A 22,196-nucleotide genomic window follows, 5' to 3' on the forward strand; every position below is an offset into this window, starting at 1 on the left:
TGCTTTGATGCTTTTGATTTGTGCTGATCTTTGAGTGTTACCATTGGGATATATATGGCTATCTAAATTTTTATGATTTGCTATGCATTGATTGTGGTTGTTTTATTAATAAATTTATATTTTGGATTGAGAAAAAAAAGAAAAAGGGATTCGAAACACAAAAAAAAAAGTAGAGAAAGTGAACACAATAATATACGTGGTTAGGGAATATTCCCTACATCCACGGGCAGAACTGAAAATGAAATTCACTACTAAAAATTGGAGATTACAATGGAATTACATCATAAAAATAAAATACCTTGCCACTAACTATCTACAAACTTTGAATGGATTCATGGTCTGAGAAATTCTGAAAACTAAGGACATCTTTGAGATTTGACAGAACAATATTTTGGGAACTCTGTTGTCTTACATGTGTTAAATTGAGCTCTCTAATGCCATGTTGTAACGTGTACTGTATCCCTCCATTCATCCTGCAAGGATCAATATCATGTCTTCAGTGATGACAAAATCTGTTGGCACTGATATCCTTATGCAATAACAGAAATCTATCCACAAAGATCAACAAACTATCACGTAAAAGACTTTTTCTTCTGAAACACCATTGGTTAATAGTATAATGAAATCTCAAATACTTTTAACTAAAATCCCATTCCCATATACCAGTTTCATAGCAGCTGCTTAGAAACTAGAAGATGCAGATGAAAACAGAACATTCAATTTGCTGAATAAATGTTGCAGAGAATTGACTAACCGACTTTACTAAATCAAATAAGCTGAAGCAAACCAGTTGAAGGTCTCCTCTATTTTTCGCCAGTTTAGCCTTCAATGCCTGCAAAAAGTAAATACAAAATATATAACACTGATTTCTATTATCATGTTGTTCATGAGGACAGTCAGATATATATAAAGTCATGAGGACAATCAGATATATATAAAGAAAAGGTATGAAATTGATAAATGTTTAAAATGCGCTTCACACCTGTGGTTTGAGTGTGGAGAAATCGATGCCAGATTTTGCTACTTCAATTAAATTTAATGCCCTCGGAGAGATGACTTTGCATATCAATTCGAACATAAGGTATGTGGGCAATCTTAAACCACTCTCGTCCTTTACCCCTACTGCACCCTTCTTGTACCAACGGGCAACGCTGTATACATAAATACTCAAGCGAGAGAAGCATATCTTTTTCCGGAAGAGATGTGAGCTTAGGACATTGATAGATTCGCAATTTTTGAAGAGAGGTCAGGTATTGAAAGCCCTTGGAGCACATGAATTCCAAATTCTCAAAATTTTCAATGGAAATAAATGTGAGAGAAGGAGGCAGCGTCATTCCTATCCCTTCTTCTGGAAACGACACCACATTTGAGCATCCTTCACCGCTGATGTTGAGTCGCTGAAGAGAGGTAAGTCTGTTAAATCCCCATTGAACAAGTGATGTATAAATTTTGGGTGCGTTTGAGATTGCAAGTGATGTGAGGTTGGCAGGGAAACCCTCTTCTGGAAAGGATATGTCAGCCGAACAATAAGACACCTTCAATTCTCGAAGGGAGGTGAAGTTGTTGATGCACTTGGGAAGGACTCCAAAATTTTCACAATTCTCAATTGCGAAAACTCTGAGATTTGTGGTGGGCAACCCACTTTCTTCAAATGAAACCAGATTTGGACACCTAGATAATTTAATCTCCTGAAGATGGCTGAGCTTGTCTAATCCCCGCGGTAATGATTTAATTTTTTCAGCACCACGAATGCCAATGCTTTCGAGATCAATGGTTTCAAAGAAGTCTTGGGCTATGCATTCCAACACTGGACAATCCCAAATAAATAGCTGTTTAAGCATTACGGGTAACTTGGCGTTTAAAAATAACCTAGTTAGCTTTGAACAACTTTCAATTTCGAGATGTTGAAGTCGATTGCATATATCGCCCCTTGATAATAACCATATTAGAGATGGACAGCTTCTTATTACTAAGTGCTCAAGAAGACAAGTGTTGCTACTCATACTCTTATTATTATTTTCTTTTTCATCAACCAAATATTGCAAATTCACGCAATTCCCAATCCTCAGCTCTTTTAATGCAGGAGGAAAGTTACTCTCTGCAAAACAAACCAAGCCGGGACACGCTGCAAGTGTTATTCTTGTAATGAATGGGAAAGCATGTAAGGCTTCTGGTAGTCTATTGAGCCTTCCACAATTATCTATTGCCAGAGATTCAACACCTGGAATCTTGTCAAGTTGCAATCTCTCCTCCTCTGTTTCCAAAGAGACCAATTGGGGACAATCCGCAATACTAATAAAACGATGCCCGACTAATCTTAACCCAATTTGCGATAAAGATCCCAACTCCTTCCAACCAGAGACGTTGAATCTTTCGGAGTTTGCAAACCTCAACATTATCCTCTCTGCTGAAATGTTAAAATTTGAAATATTTGAAACACACAAACTTTTAAAGGAGGTAACCTTCTGTACGGACAAAGAACCTTCATCCACCAATTCTTCACACCCTTCAACCCATATTTTACGCAGCAAGGGAAAACAAGAAATTGAAACTACCAGTCTCTTACAGTTGTAGATTTGAAGCGTCTGCAAGGATTGAAGGATGGTTGGCAACCTTCCCAGCAATAGAGGACAATTTCTGATTGAAAGAAAACGAAGGCTGGGGAATTTCGATACTTGCTCATCATCTTCACATAGGTCCCACTCCTCCCAATTCAGCATATTGCTAAAATGCAGAGACTCTAATGATGCAAAAGTATTTGATTGATTTTCTCCAAACATCTCAGCACCAATCTTGTGTACTTGATCCAAACCACTAATTGAAAGATCTTTTAACAACAACAACCTTCCAATCGATGGTAGAGATTTGCAATTTTTACAGTCGTGAAGCTCCAATGACAACATATTTTTGAAGGAAGGATCTGCAATCCAAGTAGAGAATTTTGCACCACCATAATTCTCAATGACGAGTTGCTCAAGCTTTTTCGAAGGATGAAGAGAATCTAACACCCATTCTTCAACTTCTTTTTTCCTTGAAGCATTTTCAAACTTTTTCCTCCAATGCAATACCAGTCGATCAATCCCCTGCTTCTCATATAACTTGCTTTCCCCTGCATCTTCACCATTAACATTCTCCAACCCAGAAAGACGGAAATCACCTTTGAGGTTTGACAAATATCTCAAACCTCTAATATAACTACCATCACCTTCCCCTATTATAAAATCAGTTAACCTTTGAAGTTTCGTTAGCTTATCAATTCTAAAAGGAATCCTTTCTATTGACTTCGCACCTCTGATATCAAGATAATGCAAGTTGACAAGATTTTCCATCTTTGAAGGTAAACTTTGAAGCATGGAACAGCAATTTAATAATAAAGTTTCCAAATGGTAAAGAGTGCACAAAGAATCAGGTAAGCATTTGATATGGGTGTCAGAAAAATTTAAGTAGCGAAGATGTTTTAAATTTTCAAAAACATCAGGCAACTCGGTGATTTGATACCCACTCAAAGAAAGCATCCTTAAGCAGCCAAGTCTTGGTAACAAATCATCCAAAACAACATTAGTTAAAAAAGGCACCCGATAATCACTAGAAAACTTTAAGGGTAGAAAAGTACGTAAAGAAGTCACTTGATCAAATGCTTCAAACGTCTTCACTGTGTCATAATCACTGACAAGATAAGAAGAATGTCGAGTGCGATTTGAGAACTTCCATTTCTTATCACCCTCTAATTTTGAGCATATTTCCCCTGCAACTACTTGAGCTAAATCATTGATAAGGTCATGCATTACGAATCGGGACTTATCTTTACTGGATGCCTGAAAAAATGACCTCAACACTAGATCTTGAAAATATTGATTTCCGAGATCTTTAATTTGAGGCATAGCTTTTTGTTGCAAGAGACCTTCTGCTCTCCATAACAAGATAATTTCTTCTTCCCCAAATTCATAATCTTTAGGAAGTATGGAGCAATATGCAAAACACCGTTTCAAGTATGACGGAAGATGATGGTAGCTTAACCGCAAAGCTGGAATTATGCCACACTGCTCTTCTGGTAAGTTCCATATCTCACTCTCATATATTCTTTCCCATTTTCCATGATATTTAACCGTGCGAAGCAAGCTTCCAATGGCTTTTGCAGCCAAAGGTAAGCCATTGCACCTTCTAACAATTTTCTCTCCAATTTCTTTAAACTGGAGATGTCCATCGAAATTTCTTGCTTTTAATGCATGCTGTGTAAATATGGATAAACAATCATCATCCGATAGTTTATCCAAATGAAAAGCTTTGAGCGGATCCACAATAGATGAAACCATTTGAAGACGAGTGGTTACAATGATATGGGTCCCTGCTCCAAACGGAGACCGTAAGATGGTCCAATCATTATAATTCTCGTTCCAAATGTCATCTAAAACAAGCAAGAATCTTTTCCCAGACAACTTCTCCTTCAACTTAACTTGAAGTAAATTCAAGTCATTCTCGTCACGAGAGTCAGGATCGATGGATTTTAAAATTGTCCTGGTTATATTAACTGCGTCAAAATTATCAGAAACGCATACCCAGGCCTTGTGGTGAAAAGACTGGTTGATGGTGGCATCATTGTAAACAAGCTGAGCAAGAGTTGTTTTACCCATCCCTCCCATGCCGACGATGGAAAGGACTGAAACTCCGTTGGAGTTATCACCTTTGAGAAACTCAATCATTTCTGTCTCCTCCTTGTGTCTGCCAACATACTCCACAACTCCATCCAGTACGGAAGTTGGTTGCAGCCTAGGTTGCTTTCCCTTGGAGGTTGCAGCTTGAGACAAAATCTCACTCAACCCCAAACTACTTCTTCGTGTAGTCAAACTATTCAGTGTATCAGTGATGTCTTTCACCTTCGTGATCATGGAATTATTAAACTGAAAAGAAGTGGGAGGGAAAATACTACGAATAATCCTTTCAGGAATGAATTTCCGGACCTTACTAGGTCTGGCTTGAGCTTGAGTGTCTTGGAGATTGAGGCGTAACTCTTCATAAGCGAACTCGTCCAAGATGTCATCCACATCGTAAGCCAAGTCCTGGAGATCCTCCAACCATTTCTTCACACCCATGTTCTTGATCTGCTTCTCCTCTGCATCGTCCAACACTGCTTGGATATCAGACAATATGGACTGCCACTGCTTGAGCTGCTGGTGGAGTTGCTTATGATCAGCAACAAAGTTGAGCGCAGAGTCGAGCGATTTGCCCACCAACAGGTCCAGGAACCCAGAAAGAGCAGCCTCTCCAATGACAGACATGGTGGAATTATGAGAAAGAAGATGAAGAGAGAAATGAACAAAGCCAAAATGGAAAGTCAGGGAACAAAAAAGAAAGAAAGGGAAATGGAATCTGCGAAAGTAGAGAAAGTTGAAGAAATTGGCACAATATCCTTGAAGCATGTAAGAATTCAGACTATTTGGCAATGAGTTGGAAGTCGTTGAGTACAGATAAAGAAGCTGCTTTGCGTTTTAATGGGAAAGGAAAAATGGAAATGATGGGACCTTTGGTTTTGAATTTTGATGCTCTTCTTTTCTCTTGCTTCTGGTCATTATCCCAAAATATAGCAAACACCAGTACTGTAAATTTTTTAATCACAAATATTTGCAGTATTTAGCATATATAGATTTGTAAATTCTTGGTCTAATTCACTGAATCAAAACTCTACTGAAATTCAAGACAGATTGTAGTTGTATTGTTAGTTCACTTACTATTTTACCATTTATACTATTATTTTTAAACTTTTAATTAAGTTGATATTAAGAGTTAAGGTTTAAGTTTGACCTGATCCGTTTTTAAATTTATAATATTTTATATTATGTTATATTTATATATTTTATAATTTAAAACATATCAAAAAATAAAATTATATTAAATATATAATAATACTTTAATATAAATATTAAAATAATGTAATATAAATATATTTTTTAAAATTTAAAAAATAATATAAACATACCTAAAATAAACTTAAATTAATCTTGAATAAATATGGAGGAGTTGATATGGACCGGCTGATGGCATTGATTTTAAGCATCCAATAATGAGTTGGAACGCATTGGATTGTAATAAAGAAGGACCCCAAGTGGTTGTTGATGGGAAAAAGGACAATGGAAGTGGAAATTAAATAGGTCTCAGTCCATGAAATTATTGTATCCTCTCATTTCTTATCTCCCTGCAATTAGTTGTATAGTTTTTTTAGGCATAATGGTGAATGAATTTTTGTTAACTTTTTTTTTTTGACATATATTTAGATTGTTACCTAGAAGATTAGTCAGCATTTAAATTTAAAAAAAGATAATTAAATATTGGTATCTCATTTATGTGTGTGCAACTTTAACAAAATTAAAAACGATTAATTTTTCCATTCATTTTAGAGGGTTTTGACAAAAAAAATACATGTTTAAAGACTAAAAAGATAATTTTAGATGAAAAACTAAAATGACTATTTTTGTAAAATTGGAAGGTCATATAAATCGTTATGTCTTTCTTTTATGGGACCAAAGTGGGTTAAAGTGTTTGCAACTCTAAAATAGATGGACCTACTAGTGTTACGGGTCGTAGATCAAAGCTTGTGATCATTGCGTACAAAATAATTTATAGAGGTCAATTTATTAAATGGGGCACATTTGACCCACATGAACTGGTTTGATTCGTAGAACCCATGAAAAAACTAATCTACTTGAAGTCTAGGCAACCCAGTGAAACACACCACTAAAACTAAAGTTACCGGGCTAAATAGTGTTAAATCCTAAAAAGATAATATTGTATAGAGTTTAAATCCATTAGAATTCTCAATTGTAAATAGGTTTTAATCTTGATCGTCGATATAACTCAATCTGTATCGTTCGATTTCAAGAGCTCAACTATAAATAGAGTCCCCTTCATTTGTAATCACTTCATCCACTTCATATCAATTTGAACATAAGGTATGTGGGCAATCTTGGACCACTCTCATCCTTTACCCCTACTGCACCCTTCTTCTAGCAACGGGCAACACTGAATAGATAGACGCTCAAGCGAGAGAAGCATATCATTTTTTGGAATAGATATGAGCTTAGGACAATCATAGATTTGCAATTCTTGAAGAGAGGTCAGGTATTCAAAGCCCTTGGAGAACATGAATTCCAAATTCTCAAAATTTTTAATGGAAATAAATGTGATAGAAATATGCAGTGTCATTCCTATCCTTCTTCTGAAAACGACACCATATTGGAGCATCCTTCACTACTGATGTTGAGTTGCTGAAGAGAGGTGAGTCTGTTGAGGTTGGCAGGGAAACCCTCTTCTGGAAAAGAGTCAGCCAAACAATAAGACACATTTAATTCTCGAAGAGAGATGAAGTTGTTTATGCACTTAGGAAGGACTCGGATAATAATTACTAGAAACCATTAAGGGTAGAAAAGTACGTAAATAGTTTATTTGATAAAATGCTTCAAATTTCTTCATTGTTTCATATGTATGCACAATATAAGAAGAATGTCGAATGCGATTTGAGAACTTTGTTGGAACAATGGCAGAAGCATTGAACAAATTTTCAAAACAGAAACGATGAAGATCGAAGCAAAAAGAATAGCAAAATAAAACAGCAAATGAAACTTGAATGCACAGCAAAATTTGTAACTGAACAACTTGTTGTTTTTATTCAAAATTTGAAAACATATATATTGGAGTTACAATTTAACATAGTTGACAGTTACCTAATGATATAACTGCTCTCATTTAAACTAAACTAATACAAGCTTAAGTCAAATACAAAGATAAGCTGGCATACCAGCTTTTACATCAAAATCCAATCACAAACTTAATCCTACTGACTTTGGAAACTAGTTAAAACTGAACTAAGCAAAATTACATGACAACAAAATGACCAAATCAGATTACTGCATTTGGTCCAATTTCATCCTTGCACACCAAACAATGCTGCTGAACTCGATGGCCAGCCATGCTGCTGGTTTCATGTTGCTTTGTAGTCCAGATTTCAACACTCCTCATTGGAATGTAAGCAACACATACCAATTCCACTTCTCAATGCCTCAAATCGAACAGCTCCTAAGGGCTTAGTTAGCATGTCAGCCAATTGTGCCACTGAACTACAATGAACAAGGCTGACTTCTTTTGTTTGTTCAGCCTCTCGAACAAAATGCAACTTAATTTTAAAATGTTTAGTTTTATCATGGAACACAGGGTTATTAGCTATAGCAACTGCTGACTGATTGTCCACCCAAATTTCGGTTGCTTTAGCTTGAGTTTCATCAAGGTCTTGAAGTAATTTCCTGAGCCAAATTGCCTGATTAACAGCTGCTGCAGCTGCAATATACTCTGCTTTAGCTGTTGACTGAGCAATAGTTTGTTGCTTCTTTGAACTCCAGTAAAACATACCCGATCCAAATGTGAAGAAGTATCCAGAGGTACTCTTCATGTCATCAAGGGATCCTGCCCAATCACTGTCTCAGTATCCTTCTAATTTCAGTTCTTTTCCACTTTCAAACATTACACCAAAGTTGGCAGTGCCTTTAATGTATCTAAGGACCCTCTTTGCATCCTTCAAATGAGCCTCATTATAGCAGTGCATGAACCTCGATAGCAAACTGACAATAAACATTATGTCTGGTCTGATTGCAGTTAATTACAGCAAGCAACCCACTAGGCTTCGATAGTGCCTCTCATCAACCCTTTCTAGATCACCACTGCTAGTCAATTTTTCACCTTGAGCCACTGGTGTGCTGACTATTTTACAGTTTTACATGCAAAATTTACTAAGGATATTCAAGGCATATGTTTGTTGGATAATGAATATACCTCGATCAAATTGATGAACTTCCATGCCAAGGAAGTATGTCATGATCCCCAAATCAGTCATCTCGAACACTTGCTGTATTTGAACCTTGAACTTATCAATGAGCTCAACTTTGCTCCCTGTCACTAACAAATCATCCACATACAATGAGACAATCAGCAAAGTTTCCAGGTCTGACTTCTTAACATAAAGGGTTGGTTCATTAGGACTCTTCACAAATCCAAGTTTAGACAGGTAAGTGTCAACTCTATCATACTAGGCCCTTGTAGCCTGTTTCAGACCATAAAGGGCAGTTTTCAATCTGTATACCTTATCTTCATGTCCAGCAACTTTGAAACCATCTGATTGCTCGATGAAAATATCCTCCTTGAGAAAGCTATTCAGAAATGCTGATTTCATATCTAATTGATGAACCCTCCAATGTTTTTGAACAACTAAGGCAAACAGGAGCTTGATCGTGTCCAGTCTTGCTACTGGAGCAAATGTCTCCAAGAAGTCAACACCATATTACTGACTGTAGCCCTTCACCACAAACTTGGCCTTGTGCTTGTTCAGAGAGCCATCAGCATTGTACTTGGCTCTATACACCCACTTAACACGTATGACCTTCTTGTGTTCTGGTCTGTTCACTAATTCCCATGTCTGATTCTTGTCAATCATTTCCAACTTAGCCTCCATAGCTTTCATCCAATTCCTATCTTTGACAGCCTCCTTAAAATCTGAAGGCTCAATCACAGCAACACTGCACCTTTGATAGACATCAGCTAAGATCCTGGTGCCCCTCACTGGTGTATCGTCAATAGTATCATCATTTTGTCTTTCTTCTGTAGGCTCAGTAACCAAGTCCATCAGATCCATTTCAGACATGCATGATCTAACACCATTCCAGTTCCACACCTTTTCTTCATCAAACTTCACATCTCTGCTGACTAGAACCTTCTTTGCTGTAAGATCATACACTTTATAATCCTTTTTATTGCTGCTATAGCCAACAAAGATTCTTGGAGTAGCCCTGCTCTCGAGCTTAGTTCTCTTCTCCACTGGAATAAGAGCATAACACACACAGCCAAACACTTTCAAGTGTGTTACCACTGGTTTGACTCCATGCCAAGCCTCAAAAAGGTGTTTTATCCTTGACTGCTCGAGTTGGCAACCTATTGAGCAGGTATACTGAGGTGTTGACTGCCTCAGCCCAAAATTGACCTGGAAGCTTGCTTTGAAACAACAGACATCTGGCTATGTTCAGCACAGTTCTGTTTGTCCTTTCACAAACTCTATTTTGTTGAGGAGTATAAACTGTTGTAAGCTGATGATGAATCCTAGCACTATTACAAAGCTTTTGAAATTTGTCACTAACATATTCTTGGCCATTATCAGTCCTTAAAGCTCTAAATTTGTAACCTAACTGATTTTCAGCATATGCCTTGAATTTACAGAAGACCTCAAATACCTCTGACTTCTACTTCAAGAAGTAGACCCAACACAACCTTGTTAAATCATCTATAAATAGGACAAAATACCTGTTGCCACTGATTGAAGGTGTTCTCATAGTGCTACAAACATCAGAGTGCACCAATTCGAGCTTATTTTAAGCTCTTCAAGCACTATCAGCAGGAAAAGACAATCTAGCCTGCTTACCAAGCTGACAAATCTCACAAACAGTCTCATTAACTTTAATTTTTGAAATGTCATCAACCAATTTTAATCTATATAACAGATCAAGGGATCTAAAATTGGCATGCCTAATCTCCTATGCCACAAGTCAGTGCTATCAGCAAGGCTGGTGTATGCCTTTCTTTCCACTTGGCTAACATCCAGCATGAAGCACCTATCAACCATAGAGACTGTAACTAGCTCCTGACCATGCATGTCTTGAACAATACAGCAACCATCTTTAAAGACCAATATATAGCCCTTTTCAACTAATTGGCCTACACTAAGCAAGTTCTGGTCTAAGTCAGGCACAAAAAGCACAAAAGTGATTAGCTTATTATCTGAACCAGTGTTTACCAGCACATTGCCCTTGCCCTTAGCCTCAATCAGCTTACCATCTCCAATTCTGATTTTTGAGTGGAAGCTTCTGTCCAGGCCCTTAAACAGCTTCACATCTACTGCCATATGGTGTGAGCAGCCACTGTCTAGTAGCCAACCACTGCTGGCCTTTGTTGTGCCAACAAAACAGGTTGCTGTAAACACATGCTCCTCTTGAGCTTGCAAATCCTCAATAGGTCGAGCTTGTTGCTGAGTAGCCTCCTTTGGTTTGCCCTTGCACACCTTCTCCACATGGCCAAACTGCTTGCACTTTCTGCATTGGATGTCTGGCCTAAACCAACAGTATTTTTCTGAGTGTGTTGTCTTCTTGCAGTAAGCACATGGTGGAAACACCCTTTTTGCTTCATCTCCTTCTGATTTGGACCTCCTATTGTGCCAAGGCCTTTTACCTTTTGCACCCACACTCGAGCCTTCACTGGCCTTTGCCTGGAAAGCAGCTTCAGGATTCTCCTCCTGCCTATTTGCCCTCCTTTGCTCAAGTGCATATAGGGAGTTTATCAGCTCAGACAATGAAATGGCTGACAAGTCCCTCGAGTCCTCAAGTGAAAAGATTTTTGACTCAAATTTCTCAGGGAGAGTTGTGATGACCTTTTCAACAACTCTACTCTCTGTGAAGTCCACTCCCAGGAGCCTTATGCTGTTGACAATGGCCATTATTCTGTCTAGGTACTGCTTGATGGTCACAGACTCCTTCATCCTCAAATTCTCAAAGTCTCTCCTGAGGTTGATCACCTGTTGTTGCCTTGTTTTGTCAGTCCACATGAACTCCTTCTTCAGCTTCTCCCATGCCTGCTTAGGTGAATCACAGGCCATAATGTGAGTGAATATCACATTAGACACTCCATTTTGCAGACAGGCCATAGCCTTATGCTTATTGGCTCGCTCCTCAGCATGCTGCCTCATTTGAGCAATGGTGGGATTGGCTCCCAATAGAAGTGGTTCAGCATCATTCTCGATTACACTCTAGAGATCGTGTGCCTGGAGGTAAGTCTTCATTTTGACTATCCAAATGTGATAATTTTCTCCAGTGAACACTGGTGGTGGTGGTGGAGTGAACTCATTTTGCTAGACTGAGTTTAAATGCTTCGACCTTTCCTAATTTTAAGCTTTGCTTATGGTTTTGGTTTGAACACAACAGAATGCAAAGGCCCCTCAAATATTCGGGCTCATGATACCATTTTTTGGAACAATGGCAGCAGCATAGAACAAATTTCCAAAATAGGAACGATGAAGATCGAAGCAAAAAGAATAGCAAAACAAAACAGCAAATGAAACTTGAATGCACAGCAAAATTTGTAACTGAACAACTTGTTGTGTTTATTCAAAATTTAAAAACATATATATTGGAGTTACAATTTAACATAGTTGACAGTTACCTAATGATATAACTGCTCCCACTTAAACTAAACTAATACAAGCTTAAGTCAAATACAAAGATAAGCTGACATACCAACTTTTACATCAAAATCCAATCACAAACTTAATCCTACTGACTTTGGAAGCTAGTTAAAACTGAACTAAGCAAAATTACATGACAACAAAATGACTAAATCAGATTACTTCATTCGGTCCAATTTCATCCTTGCACACTAAGCAATGCTACTGAGCTCGATGGCCAACCATGCTGTTGGTTTCATGTTGCTTTGCAGTCCAGCTTTCAACAAACTTCTATTGCTCATCACCTTCCAATTTGAAGCATGTATCTCCTGCAACTACTTGAGCAAAATTATTAACAAGGTCATGCATTACGAATCGGGACTTATCTTTACTAGATATAAAAAAAATGACCTCAATACTAAATCCTGAAAATATTGATTTCCAAGATTTTTAATTTGAGGCATAGCTTTTTGTTGCAAGAAACTTGCTCTCCATAACAAGATATTTATTCTTCCTCAAATTCATAACCTTTAGGAAGTATGGAGTGATATCCAAAGCATCATTTCAAATGTGAAGGAATGTGATGGTAGCTTAAACGCAAAGCTGGAATTATGCCACACAATTCTTCTGGTAAGTCTCATATCTCACTCACATATATTCTTTCCCATTCTCCATGATCTTTAGCCGTACGTAGTAAGCTTCTGATGGCTTTTGCAGCCAAATGTAAGCCATTGCACCTTCTAACAATTTTATCTTCAATTGTTTATCCATTCTTGATGCAATTTAACAATACGTAGCAAGCTTCCAATGGCTTTTGCAGCCAAAGGTAAGCCTTTGCACCTTCTAACAATTTTCTCTCCAAATTCTTTAAACCGGAGATATCCATCGAAATTTCTTACTTTTAATGCATGTTGTGTAAATATAGATAAACAATCTTTGTTCAATAGTTGATCCAAATGAGCTTTGAATGGATCCATAATAGATGAAACAGTTTGAAGATGAGTGGTTACAATGATATTGGTCCCTGCTCCAAACGGAGACAGTAAGATGGTCCAATCATAATAATTCTCGTTCCAAATGTTATCTAATACAAGCAAAAATCTTTTCCCAAACAATTTCTCCTTCAACTTAACTTGAAGTAAATCCAAGTTAATGTAATCACATGACTCAGAAGTGATGGACTGTAAAATTGCCTCTTTTCCAAAATCCATTGGAGTTATCACCTTTGAGCAACGCAATCATTTCTGTCTTCTCCTTGTGTCTACCAACATACTCCATAACTTCATCCAATACAGAAGTTGGTTGCAGCTTGGGTTGCTTTCCCTTGGAGGTTGGAGCTTGAGATAAGATCTCACTCAACCCCAAACTACTCATTCGAGTAGTTAAATTATTCAGTCTAGCAGTGATCTCTTTGACCTTGGGAATCATGAAATTCTTAAACGGAAAAAAAGTGAGAGTGAAACTAGTACCAATATAGCAGGTAGGAATGAGTTTCTGTACCTTGCTAGTGCTAGCTTGCGCTTGAGTCTTTCGATGCTTGAGACGTAACTCTTCATAAGCAAACTTGTCCAAGATGTCATCAATATCGTAAGCCAAGTCCTGGAGATCCTCCAACCATTTTTTCACTCCATTGTTCTTGATCTGCTTCTCCTCTACATCGTCCAAAACTGCTTGGATATCGGGCAATATGGACTCCCACTGTTTGAGCTACCGACGGAGTTGCTTATGATCACCAACAAAGTTGAGTGCAGAGTCGAGCAACTTGCCCTCCAAGAGCTCTAGAAACACAGCAGCCTTTCCAATGACAGACATGGTGGAATTTGTTGGAACATTTTCAAATATTTATAATGTTTCAATAACTATAAATGAGCGGGTATAATTAATTAAAAGATTTTATTTTTTGATTTTTTGAAAAAATTATAACTATTCAAATAATATTATTTGAATAGTTATAATATTAAATGAATAATTATGTGTTTAGTTTAAAGGCATTATTTTTCAGAAAGACAACTATTGGTGAAAGATATTTCTACGAAGAGACATGAAAATTTCTATAAATAAGAATAAGATTTTCTTTGGAAAACACACCAACAAATTCTAATATTCTTTCTTTCCTTACTTCATTTTCTAATATTATTAGATTATTCTATAAAATATTACTGCAGAAATTTTTTGTAGAAATTGAGTTTTTGTTATACATTGCTCAGTGCGTAGTGAACTATTTTCGGCAATACAAAATGCAAATAGTCATTGGCTTAATTGTATCCTCGAGATTAATTTGCTTGGAACTCATTTGCACACCGAAGATTGGTGGTGGCGAATATAACCTTAAAGATAGTGATTTGATACACGCCTTGGAACTTTATTCTATTTTTTTGTTCAAGTTCCATTCGTATGTTTGATATTTTTCTCACCGGAGATTTGAACTAACAGAATTATAAGAAAGAAGATGAAGAGAGAACTGAACAAAGCGAAAATGGAAACCCAAGGACCAAAATAGAAAGAAAGATGGATTCTGTGTAATTAGTGAAAGTTGAAGAAGTTGGCACAATATTTTTTAAGCATCCAACAATTCAGACTATCACTTGGCAGGCATTGGATTATGATAAAGATGGACCCCAATTGCTGGGAAAAGACAATGAAAGTGGAAATTAAAGAGGTCCCAGTCCATGAAATTATTGCACCCTCCCAAGTGGTTGTGGAAATTAAAGAGGTCCCAGTCCATGAAATTATTGCACCCTCCCAAATGGTTGTTGATGGGAAAAGACAATGAAACTGGAAATTAAAGAGGTACCAGTCCATGAAATTATTGCACCCTCCCATTTTTTTTGTCCCTGCAGTTATATGTATAGCTTTTCTTTTAGGCATAATGATCCTTCCTAATTTGCATAAAAAAATAATTTTAACTCTTAAATTTATTTTTTATTAAATTATTTCAAAATAGACTTGACATATATGTGAATTGTCATTTAGAAAACACACCAACATCTAATTAATTTTAAAATTTTATTTTTTTATATTTTTAACAATAAATTTTAATTTTTAAAAATATTTTTTAAAAATTTAAAAAAATTAATTAAGTAATAATATAATATCCACATATATGTAACGTTAATAAAGTTAGAAAAAAATTAAAAAAATTACAAATTTAAGGGCTAAAAAATAAAAATCTAAATAGAGAATTAAAATGATTTTTTTAAGTTAAAAAGTCGAATAAATTATTATGTCTTTCTTTTATTTGACCAAAATGGGTTAAAGTGTCTGTAATTCTAAAATGAATGGATTTACTATTGGATGCATTATTATTTTTACTGAAGATCAGGAATAGTTGAACTTTCTATAGACCCATTTAACTGATAGGATTTATTACCACTTTAACAACTTTGGCGATTTAGTCAATTACTCGAGATTCATGATTATTTTGTTTCTTGATGCTAACAATGTATAGTGGTCAAATAGGATCATTTATTCTTGAGACCTTTTACTTTTTTTTATCATGTGGGAGTTTGAATTAATTCTCATTTATCTACTTCTATCCATGAGGGGGGAGAAACGTCTATACTCAATTACAAAATTTATTTTGTACTTTGCAGAGGGTTCTGTTTTTTTACTAATAGGAGTTTTGCATCTCAATTTATACGGTTCTAATGAACCAATATTAAATTTTGAAATATTAGATAATCAATCATATCCTGTTGCACTAGAAATAATATTCTATATTGAATTTCTTATTACTTTTGCTGTCAAATCGTTGATTATACTCTTACATACATGGTATTATATAAAAAATTTCAATAAATAAAAAATATATAAAATTATTAAATATTAAAATAACATAATATAAATATTTTTAAAAGAAATTAAAAATACTATAGATAAGGCTAAAATGGGTTTGGATTAATCTTTTATAAATATAGACAAGTTTGAGCAACATTTTAAGCCCAAATTTTGGGCTGAGTCGAATTTTAAAAAACATAAAATAGTTTAATATCATACTTAAACCCGACCAGTACATCTATATCTTTACTAACGGGTACCTTTGTTTTTGAATTTTGTCATAGCTTTTGTCCATTGTCCCGATTTCCAAGTAAATGAACGTTGAGCTCCATGCCAATGGCATCAAGATAATTATTTCCATTAATATCAAAATATAGTCCAACACAAGAAGGGAGTACCAAAGAACATATTCTCCATCTCATAAACATTTGATAACATCACTGTTGAAGCCTTTCAAAGCAGGGGAAATCCATATAAAGTGTGATAGAAAGCCCACTGTGACACATTTAGCTTTCAAGCTTCAGATTCCCTGTCTTACCAAAATGACCAAATAATATATCACATTTACAATATTATCTGTCTTACAAAAACCAAATATCAGTGAACCACCATCTTTGTCTATCTTTTAAAGGGTTTCATACATGTGGTCTGAGCATGACAAAATAAGGGATGCTCTGAAATTTTGATGATGCATCCATCCATGATCACAGCAGTTGTGTAAGAAAATGAAAAACAACATACTTTCTTTTGAATGCAAAATACTTGATTATATTGATATGAAGCAGTAACCAAAATGGTTAAATGAAGTTTTCAATCAGTCACTTAGACACTGAGTTCATTAATGTCGTTCAATCCACATGATCAAAAAAGCAATTCCTCATCAAGTGAATTAATGCAGCTCGAAAGTAGCTTTCAAACGGATGTATCATCTGAGAATTTCCAAGAACTAGGATGGCCAACTTTGAGATCAGCAGACTATAGTTTGTGGGAACACTGAGGCTGCAAGTTCAAAAGAAGTATAATCTCAATGTCATCAGTGTTTTACAAGTGAGAAAACCCCAAATTGCAGGTCAGTGAACTCTCTTGTGTTAATGCTTAAATCTAGCTCTTTAACTACATGCCGTACTGCGTAGTGCATCCCTCCTTATCCTGACAGGATCAATAATAGACAGTGGCGACGACTCGTATCCTTACACAATAACAGGAATCTATCCACAAAGATCGTGAAACTATCAAGTAAAGACTTATTCTTTTGAAATACCATTGGTCAATATTACAATGGAATGTCAAATATTTTCAACTAAAATCCCATTCCCATGTACAAAGGTTATAACAATTGCAATTGAACACATTGTCTTCAAAGAAGGATCGACTATACGGCATATGCCAAGTCCATTCCAAAATTAGTCTGTGCCAACCCGTATTCTGAGAGCTAAGCAAACATGTACACCAAGGAAGCTTAGAAATCAGAACATGCAGATGAAAACTGAACATTCAATTTGCTGAACATCAAATCAAATAAGCTAAAGGAAGGCTAGTTGAATTCATCAACCATTTTTGCCAATTTAATTTTCAATGCCTGAAAAATTGAATACAAATTATATAAGACTGATTGCTATTATCTTGTTATTCTGAGGACAATCACATATATGGAACTAAAAATGTGTTTAAAATGGTTTCACACCTGTGGTTTAAGTGTGGAGAAATCAGTGCCAGGTTTTGCTGCTTTACTTTCAATCTAATTCCCTTGGGATGACTGTTTTATACTGAAAACGGACATAAGGGATGTGGGCAATCTTGGACCACTGTCGACCTTTACCCCTACTGCACCCTTCTTCTAGCAACGGGCAATTGAAAATATGTAGCTGCTCAAGTGAGAGAAGCATATCTTTTTCTGGAAGAGATGTGAGTTTTGGAAAATTACTTATTTCCAATTCGTGAAGCGAAGTGAGGTGTTGAAAGCCCTTGGAGCACATGAATTCCAAATTCTCAAAATTTTCAATGCAGATAGATGTGAGAGAAGGAGGCAGCATTCTTCCTATCCCTTCTTCTGGAATGACACCACACGTGAGCATCCCTCACCGCCGATATTGAGCTCTTGAGTAGAGGTGAGTCTATTTAATCCCCATGCAACAAGTGATGTATACATTTTGGGTCCATTTGAGATTTCAAGTGATGTGAGATTCATAGGGAAACCCTCTTCTGGGAAGGACATATCAGCTGAACACTTCCACACCTTGAATCCTTGTCCTATTTCTTCTTTTTCTGTTCGAATTTCGTTCGTGTGTTCGAGATTTTCCTCACCGGAAATTTGTACTAACAGTAGAGAACTTTGAACCACCGTAATTCTGAATGACAAGTTGCTCAAGCTTTTTTGGAGGACAAAGAGAGCCCAACACCCATTCTTCATCTTCTTTATTCCTTTGAATCCTTCTCAAGCTTTTTACTCCAATGCAATACCGATCGATCAATCCCATTCTTCTCATTTAACTTGGCTTCCCCTGCATCTTGACCATTAACATACTCCAATCCAGAAAGACGGAAATCACCTCCGAGGTTTGACAAATATATCAATTCTTTAATACGATGTCCATCACCTTCCCCTATAACATAATCAGATAACCTCTGAAGGTTGGTTAGCTTACCAATTCCGAAAGGCATCCTTTCTATTAAGTTTGCACCTTTGATATCAAGATATTGCAAGCTAACAAGCTTTTCCATCTTCGAGGGCAACTTTTGAAGCTTGGAACACTGTTTTAATGATAAAGTTTCCAAATGATGAAGTGTGCACAGAGAATCAGGTAAACATTAGATTTTGGAGTAAGAAAAATTCAAGTAACGAAGATGCTTTAAATTTTCAAAAACGTCAGGCAACTCAACAATATTGTATCCACTCAAAGAGAGCACCCTTAGGTAGCAAAGTCTTGGCAACAAATCAACCAAGACAACATTAGTTAAATAGATCTCTAGATAATAACTTGTAAAAAACAAGGGTAGAAAAGTAGGTAACGAATTTGCTTGATCAAATGCTTCAAACTTCTTCACTGTGTCAAACATGCTGATAATATAAGAAGAATGCCGAATGCGATTTGAGCATACTTGTCGTGCAACTAGTTGAGCTAAATCATTGATAAGGTAATGCATTACGAATCGGGACTTATCTTTACTGGATATCTGAAAAAATGACCTGGACACTAGATCTTGAAAATATTGATTTCCGAGATCTTTAATTTGAGGCATAGCTTTTTGTTGCAGGAGACCTTCTGCTCTCCATAACAAGATAATTTCTTCTTCCTCAAATTCATAATCTTTAGGAAGTATGGAGCAATATGCAAAACATCGTTTCAAGTATGACGGAAGATGATGGTAGCTTAATCGCAATGCTGGAATTATGCCACACTGCTCTTCTGGTAAGTTCCATATCTCACTCTCATATATCCTTTCCCATTCTCCATGATATTTAACTGTGCGTAGCAAGCTTCCAATGGCTTTTGCAGCCAAAGGTAAGCCATTGCACCTTCTAACAGTTTCCTCCCCGATTTCTTTAAACTGGAGATGTCCATCAAAATTTCTTACTTTGAATGCATGTGGTGTAAATATGGATAAACAATCATCATCCGATAGTACAGCCAAATGAAAAGCTTTGAGTGGATCCACAAGAGACGAAACAATTTGAAGAGTGGTGAAAACAAAAGCTAGAATTAAGGTTTCTCAAAAACAAGTTCTAATTGTCGTAAAACTCTTGAAGGAAAATTAAGATACATTTTTTAAACTTGATTATCTCCAGAGTTATTAATATAATTTTAAATCTTAATTTAACCCCTTAACTGAATTTTTTTTATTGAATACAATATTTAATAAATTCGATTATGCATAAATTAAAATGTGTGGAACACACTCTTCACACTAGTTTAAATGAGTCTTCTATAGACATGTGCATCAAGCATGTACTTATATAATGTTTTGTTTTAACATTGTCAAATTAAATTATTTATTATAACATTTCTATAATCAATTTAATTTTCGTCACATTTTAAATATAATCCTAACTTCCATTACAATCTGATCGTCCCAATCAAAATGTTTGACTCTATAGGATCCTGTAACGTTGACAGTAACATTGAAAAAATTCTAATGCTACAAACTGTGAGTGACATCTAGTGATGCATCACTATTACCCAAGTCGCAATAGCCAATAAGTGGTGGTTTGACATGGTTTTGTGATAAAAGACATTTAAGAATAATCATATTTAAGGGTGATCAAATTTCGGTTAAAATTGAATTAATTGATCGAACCAATTTAATTCGATTAATCAATCGATTAATCGATCTAATTCAGTTGAAAGTCGGTTAATGATTTTTGAAAGTTCAATTATCGATTAATTCGATTCAAAATTAGGTAATTAATCGAATTAAACGAACTTAATAATTGACAATACAAATGATATGTAGTTTTAATTCGATTAACTCAATCAAATGAACATTATCATTTTTTATATGTTTTATACTTATTTTAATAAAAAATAAAAACATATAAATTTTGGTTAATTCAATTAATTGACTGAATTAATCAAAATATTTCGGTTTGGTTAATTTTTTTTGAAAATATTTCGATTCAATTAAAGAATTACAAAGTCCAATTAATTCAATTAATACTAATTCGATTCGGTTATCCGTTTAAACACATCTAATCATATTACTCTTAGGACTTTATGATTAAACAATTTATTTAATACATAGAAATAAAAATTGAAAAAACAATGACTATACCTTTTATTAATAAACTAGGTGAACAAGACAAGACAAGTATGTTTAACATTTTCTATTTATTTAGATGATCATATTCTTATTCCCACGCCACACATGGTTCGGATACAAGTATTTAGAAAAAGAATCGACGCTAAATAGAACATCCAAGATCTTAAAGCCTTAATCACAACTCATCTGTTGAGATGGTAGACTCCTTCAAGAGACGTTTTCAAAAGATCATCTGCTGAACAACTGGCTAGTTCCCAAAAATGGTCTGGTATTATCCCCATGTCGGGATTTTGTCTCCCCCTCAGTGGAGAACCTCTAGGGGCTCACAAAATGAGCACCTAACTCACATTTCATGTGAGGATTTACTTTTGATGGGATTTGAACCCATAACCTTATATAAGGTATGACTTCAAACCCCAACAAAAGCAAATCCTCACATTTCCTTGATTGGTTAAATGCTCCCACTTCATAAACCGCTCGAAGCTCTCTGCAGAAGCGAAAGACAAAACCCCCCGCATGAGCACAATACCTAACCATTGTTAGGGGCCAACCGGATGCCCATCAAACGACACTTCGGAGACTTCTCCCAAAAGAGTCCTTCAACACTATCAATTAATAATTCTTCATCCAACACCTGAATTGCAACCTTGATACTGACTATTAAATGCTCAATACTAATGCACGGCCTTCACATGTAACAATTACATAAATCATTCCTTTTTTTTAGCATCATTGATAAAAACCATAGAGAACACAACTTACAAATTGCCTCAATAAACTGATAACCCGTCTTTCCCTAATACTATCCTTCTATAATATCTACAATTCGGAACCTTTATGGATTATCCATATTCATTTACTCCTATTACTACCTCTAGTCAAATGTGGGTTATTAATTTCCTAAGAACCTCCTCAAGAACTGATATTTTCTTCAAACATATTTGAAAGGACCATCAAGTTAAGCACAAAACTAGCTAAAACATAGTTTTTCTAAGATATTCCATTTCTATAAGGATAGCATTAGGGCATTGGCATATCAATACAGGGTCAATACACCCAATTTATTCCCAAATTCTTCTGAACATCCATTGAAACTCGATAAGTAAATATCAGATTGTGATCCCAAACAAGCCAATGACTTCATCATCATCACAGAAAGCGTAAATTCAATTAAAAAAACCTTTGAACAACACATTTATCAACAGAAAATAGAACCTACTGAAAGGACCAGCAAGTTAACCACTAAACTAGCTACAGCACAATTCTTCTAAGATATTCCATATTTATAGAGATAGAATTAGGGCACTGGCATATCAATACATTGCAAATAAACCCAACTTATTTTCTAATTCCTCTGATCATTAGATTATGATCAGAAACAAGCTAATGACTTCATCATCATCGAAAGTAAATCCAA

The 22,196-nt window shown here is 35.7% G+C and overlaps 3 protein-coding genes and 1 long non-coding RNA gene across 4 annotated transcripts; all 4 read right to left on the reverse strand.

Annotated features, from left to right (window-relative positions):
* Window positions 1-193: 193 nt before the first annotated feature.
* LOC107925892 (putative disease resistance RPP13-like protein 1) lies at window positions 194-5,724 on the reverse strand. Its single transcript, XM_016856628.2, has 3 exons — window positions 983-5,724; window positions 755-832; window positions 194-473 (listed from the first exon to the last, which is right to left on the reverse strand). Exon 1 carries the CDS (start codon window positions 5,415-5,417, stop codon window positions 1,026-1,028), a length of 4,392 nt encoding a protein of 1,463 aa, XP_016712117.2. The 5' UTR covers window positions 5,418-5,724; the 3' UTR covers window positions 194-473; window positions 755-832; window positions 983-1,025.
* Window positions 5,725-12,999: 7,275 nt separating this feature from the next.
* Window positions 13,000-14,056, reverse strand: LOC107925818 (putative disease resistance RPP13-like protein 1). The gene is made up of 3 exons (XM_016856538.1): window positions 13,960-14,056; window positions 13,438-13,911; window positions 13,000-13,268 (listed from the first exon to the last, which is right to left on the reverse strand). Exons 1-3 carry the CDS (start codon window positions 14,054-14,056, stop codon window positions 13,000-13,002), a joined length of 840 nt encoding a protein of 279 aa, XP_016712027.1.
* Window positions 14,057-17,559: 3,503 nt separating this feature from the next.
* Window positions 17,560-18,876, reverse strand: LOC121223532 (uncharacterized). Its single transcript, XR_005920845.1, has 2 exons — window positions 17,706-18,876; window positions 17,560-17,600 (listed from the first exon to the last, which is right to left on the reverse strand). It is a non-coding gene; the product is annotated as an uncharacterized lncRNA (long non-coding RNA).
* Window positions 18,877-19,052: 176 nt separating this feature from the next.
* On the reverse strand, window positions 19,053-21,316 carry LOC107925820 (putative disease resistance protein RGA3). Its single transcript, XM_041104476.1, has 3 exons — window positions 21,127-21,316; window positions 19,209-19,716; window positions 19,053-19,065 (listed from the first exon to the last, which is right to left on the reverse strand). The coding sequence occupies exons 1-3, from the start codon at window positions 21,314-21,316 to the stop codon at window positions 19,053-19,055; spliced, it is 711 nt and encodes a 236-aa protein (XP_040960410.1).
* Window positions 21,317-22,196: the final 880 nt, after the last annotated feature.

The sequence above is a fragment of the Gossypium hirsutum genome, chromosome D11, assembly GCF_007990345.1.
Source record: "Gossypium hirsutum isolate 1008001.06 chromosome D11, Gossypium_hirsutum_v2.1, whole genome shotgun sequence".
Taxonomy (NCBI): Eukaryota; Viridiplantae; Streptophyta; class Magnoliopsida; order Malvales; family Malvaceae; genus Gossypium; species Gossypium hirsutum.

Coding starts and splice junctions, on each gene's coding strand:
- LOC107925892 (XM_016856628.2), bottom strand. CDS start 5,417: ATGCTTCAAGGATATTGTGCCAATTTCTTCAACTTTCTCTACTTTCGC.
- LOC107925818 (XM_016856538.1), bottom strand. CDS start 14,056: ATGTCTGTCATTGGAAAGGCTGCTGTGTTTCTAGAGCTCTTGGAGGGC. Junction 13,912..13,959: donor TGGTGATCATAAGCAACTCC/GTCGGTAGCTCA, acceptor ATATCCAAGCAG/TTTTGGACGATGTAGAGGAG. Junction 13,269..13,437: donor CAATGGATTTTGGAAAAGAG/GCAATTTTACAG, acceptor CGTTTGGAGCAG/GGACCAATATCATTGTAACC.
- LOC107925820 (XM_041104476.1), bottom strand. CDS start 21,316: ATGGTTAGGTATTGTGCTCATGCGGGGGGTTTTGTCTTTCGCTTCTGC. Junction 19,717..21,126: donor AGTAAATCCTCACATGAAAT/GTGAGTTAGGTG, acceptor CCTTAATTCTAG/CTTTTGTTTTCACCACTCTT.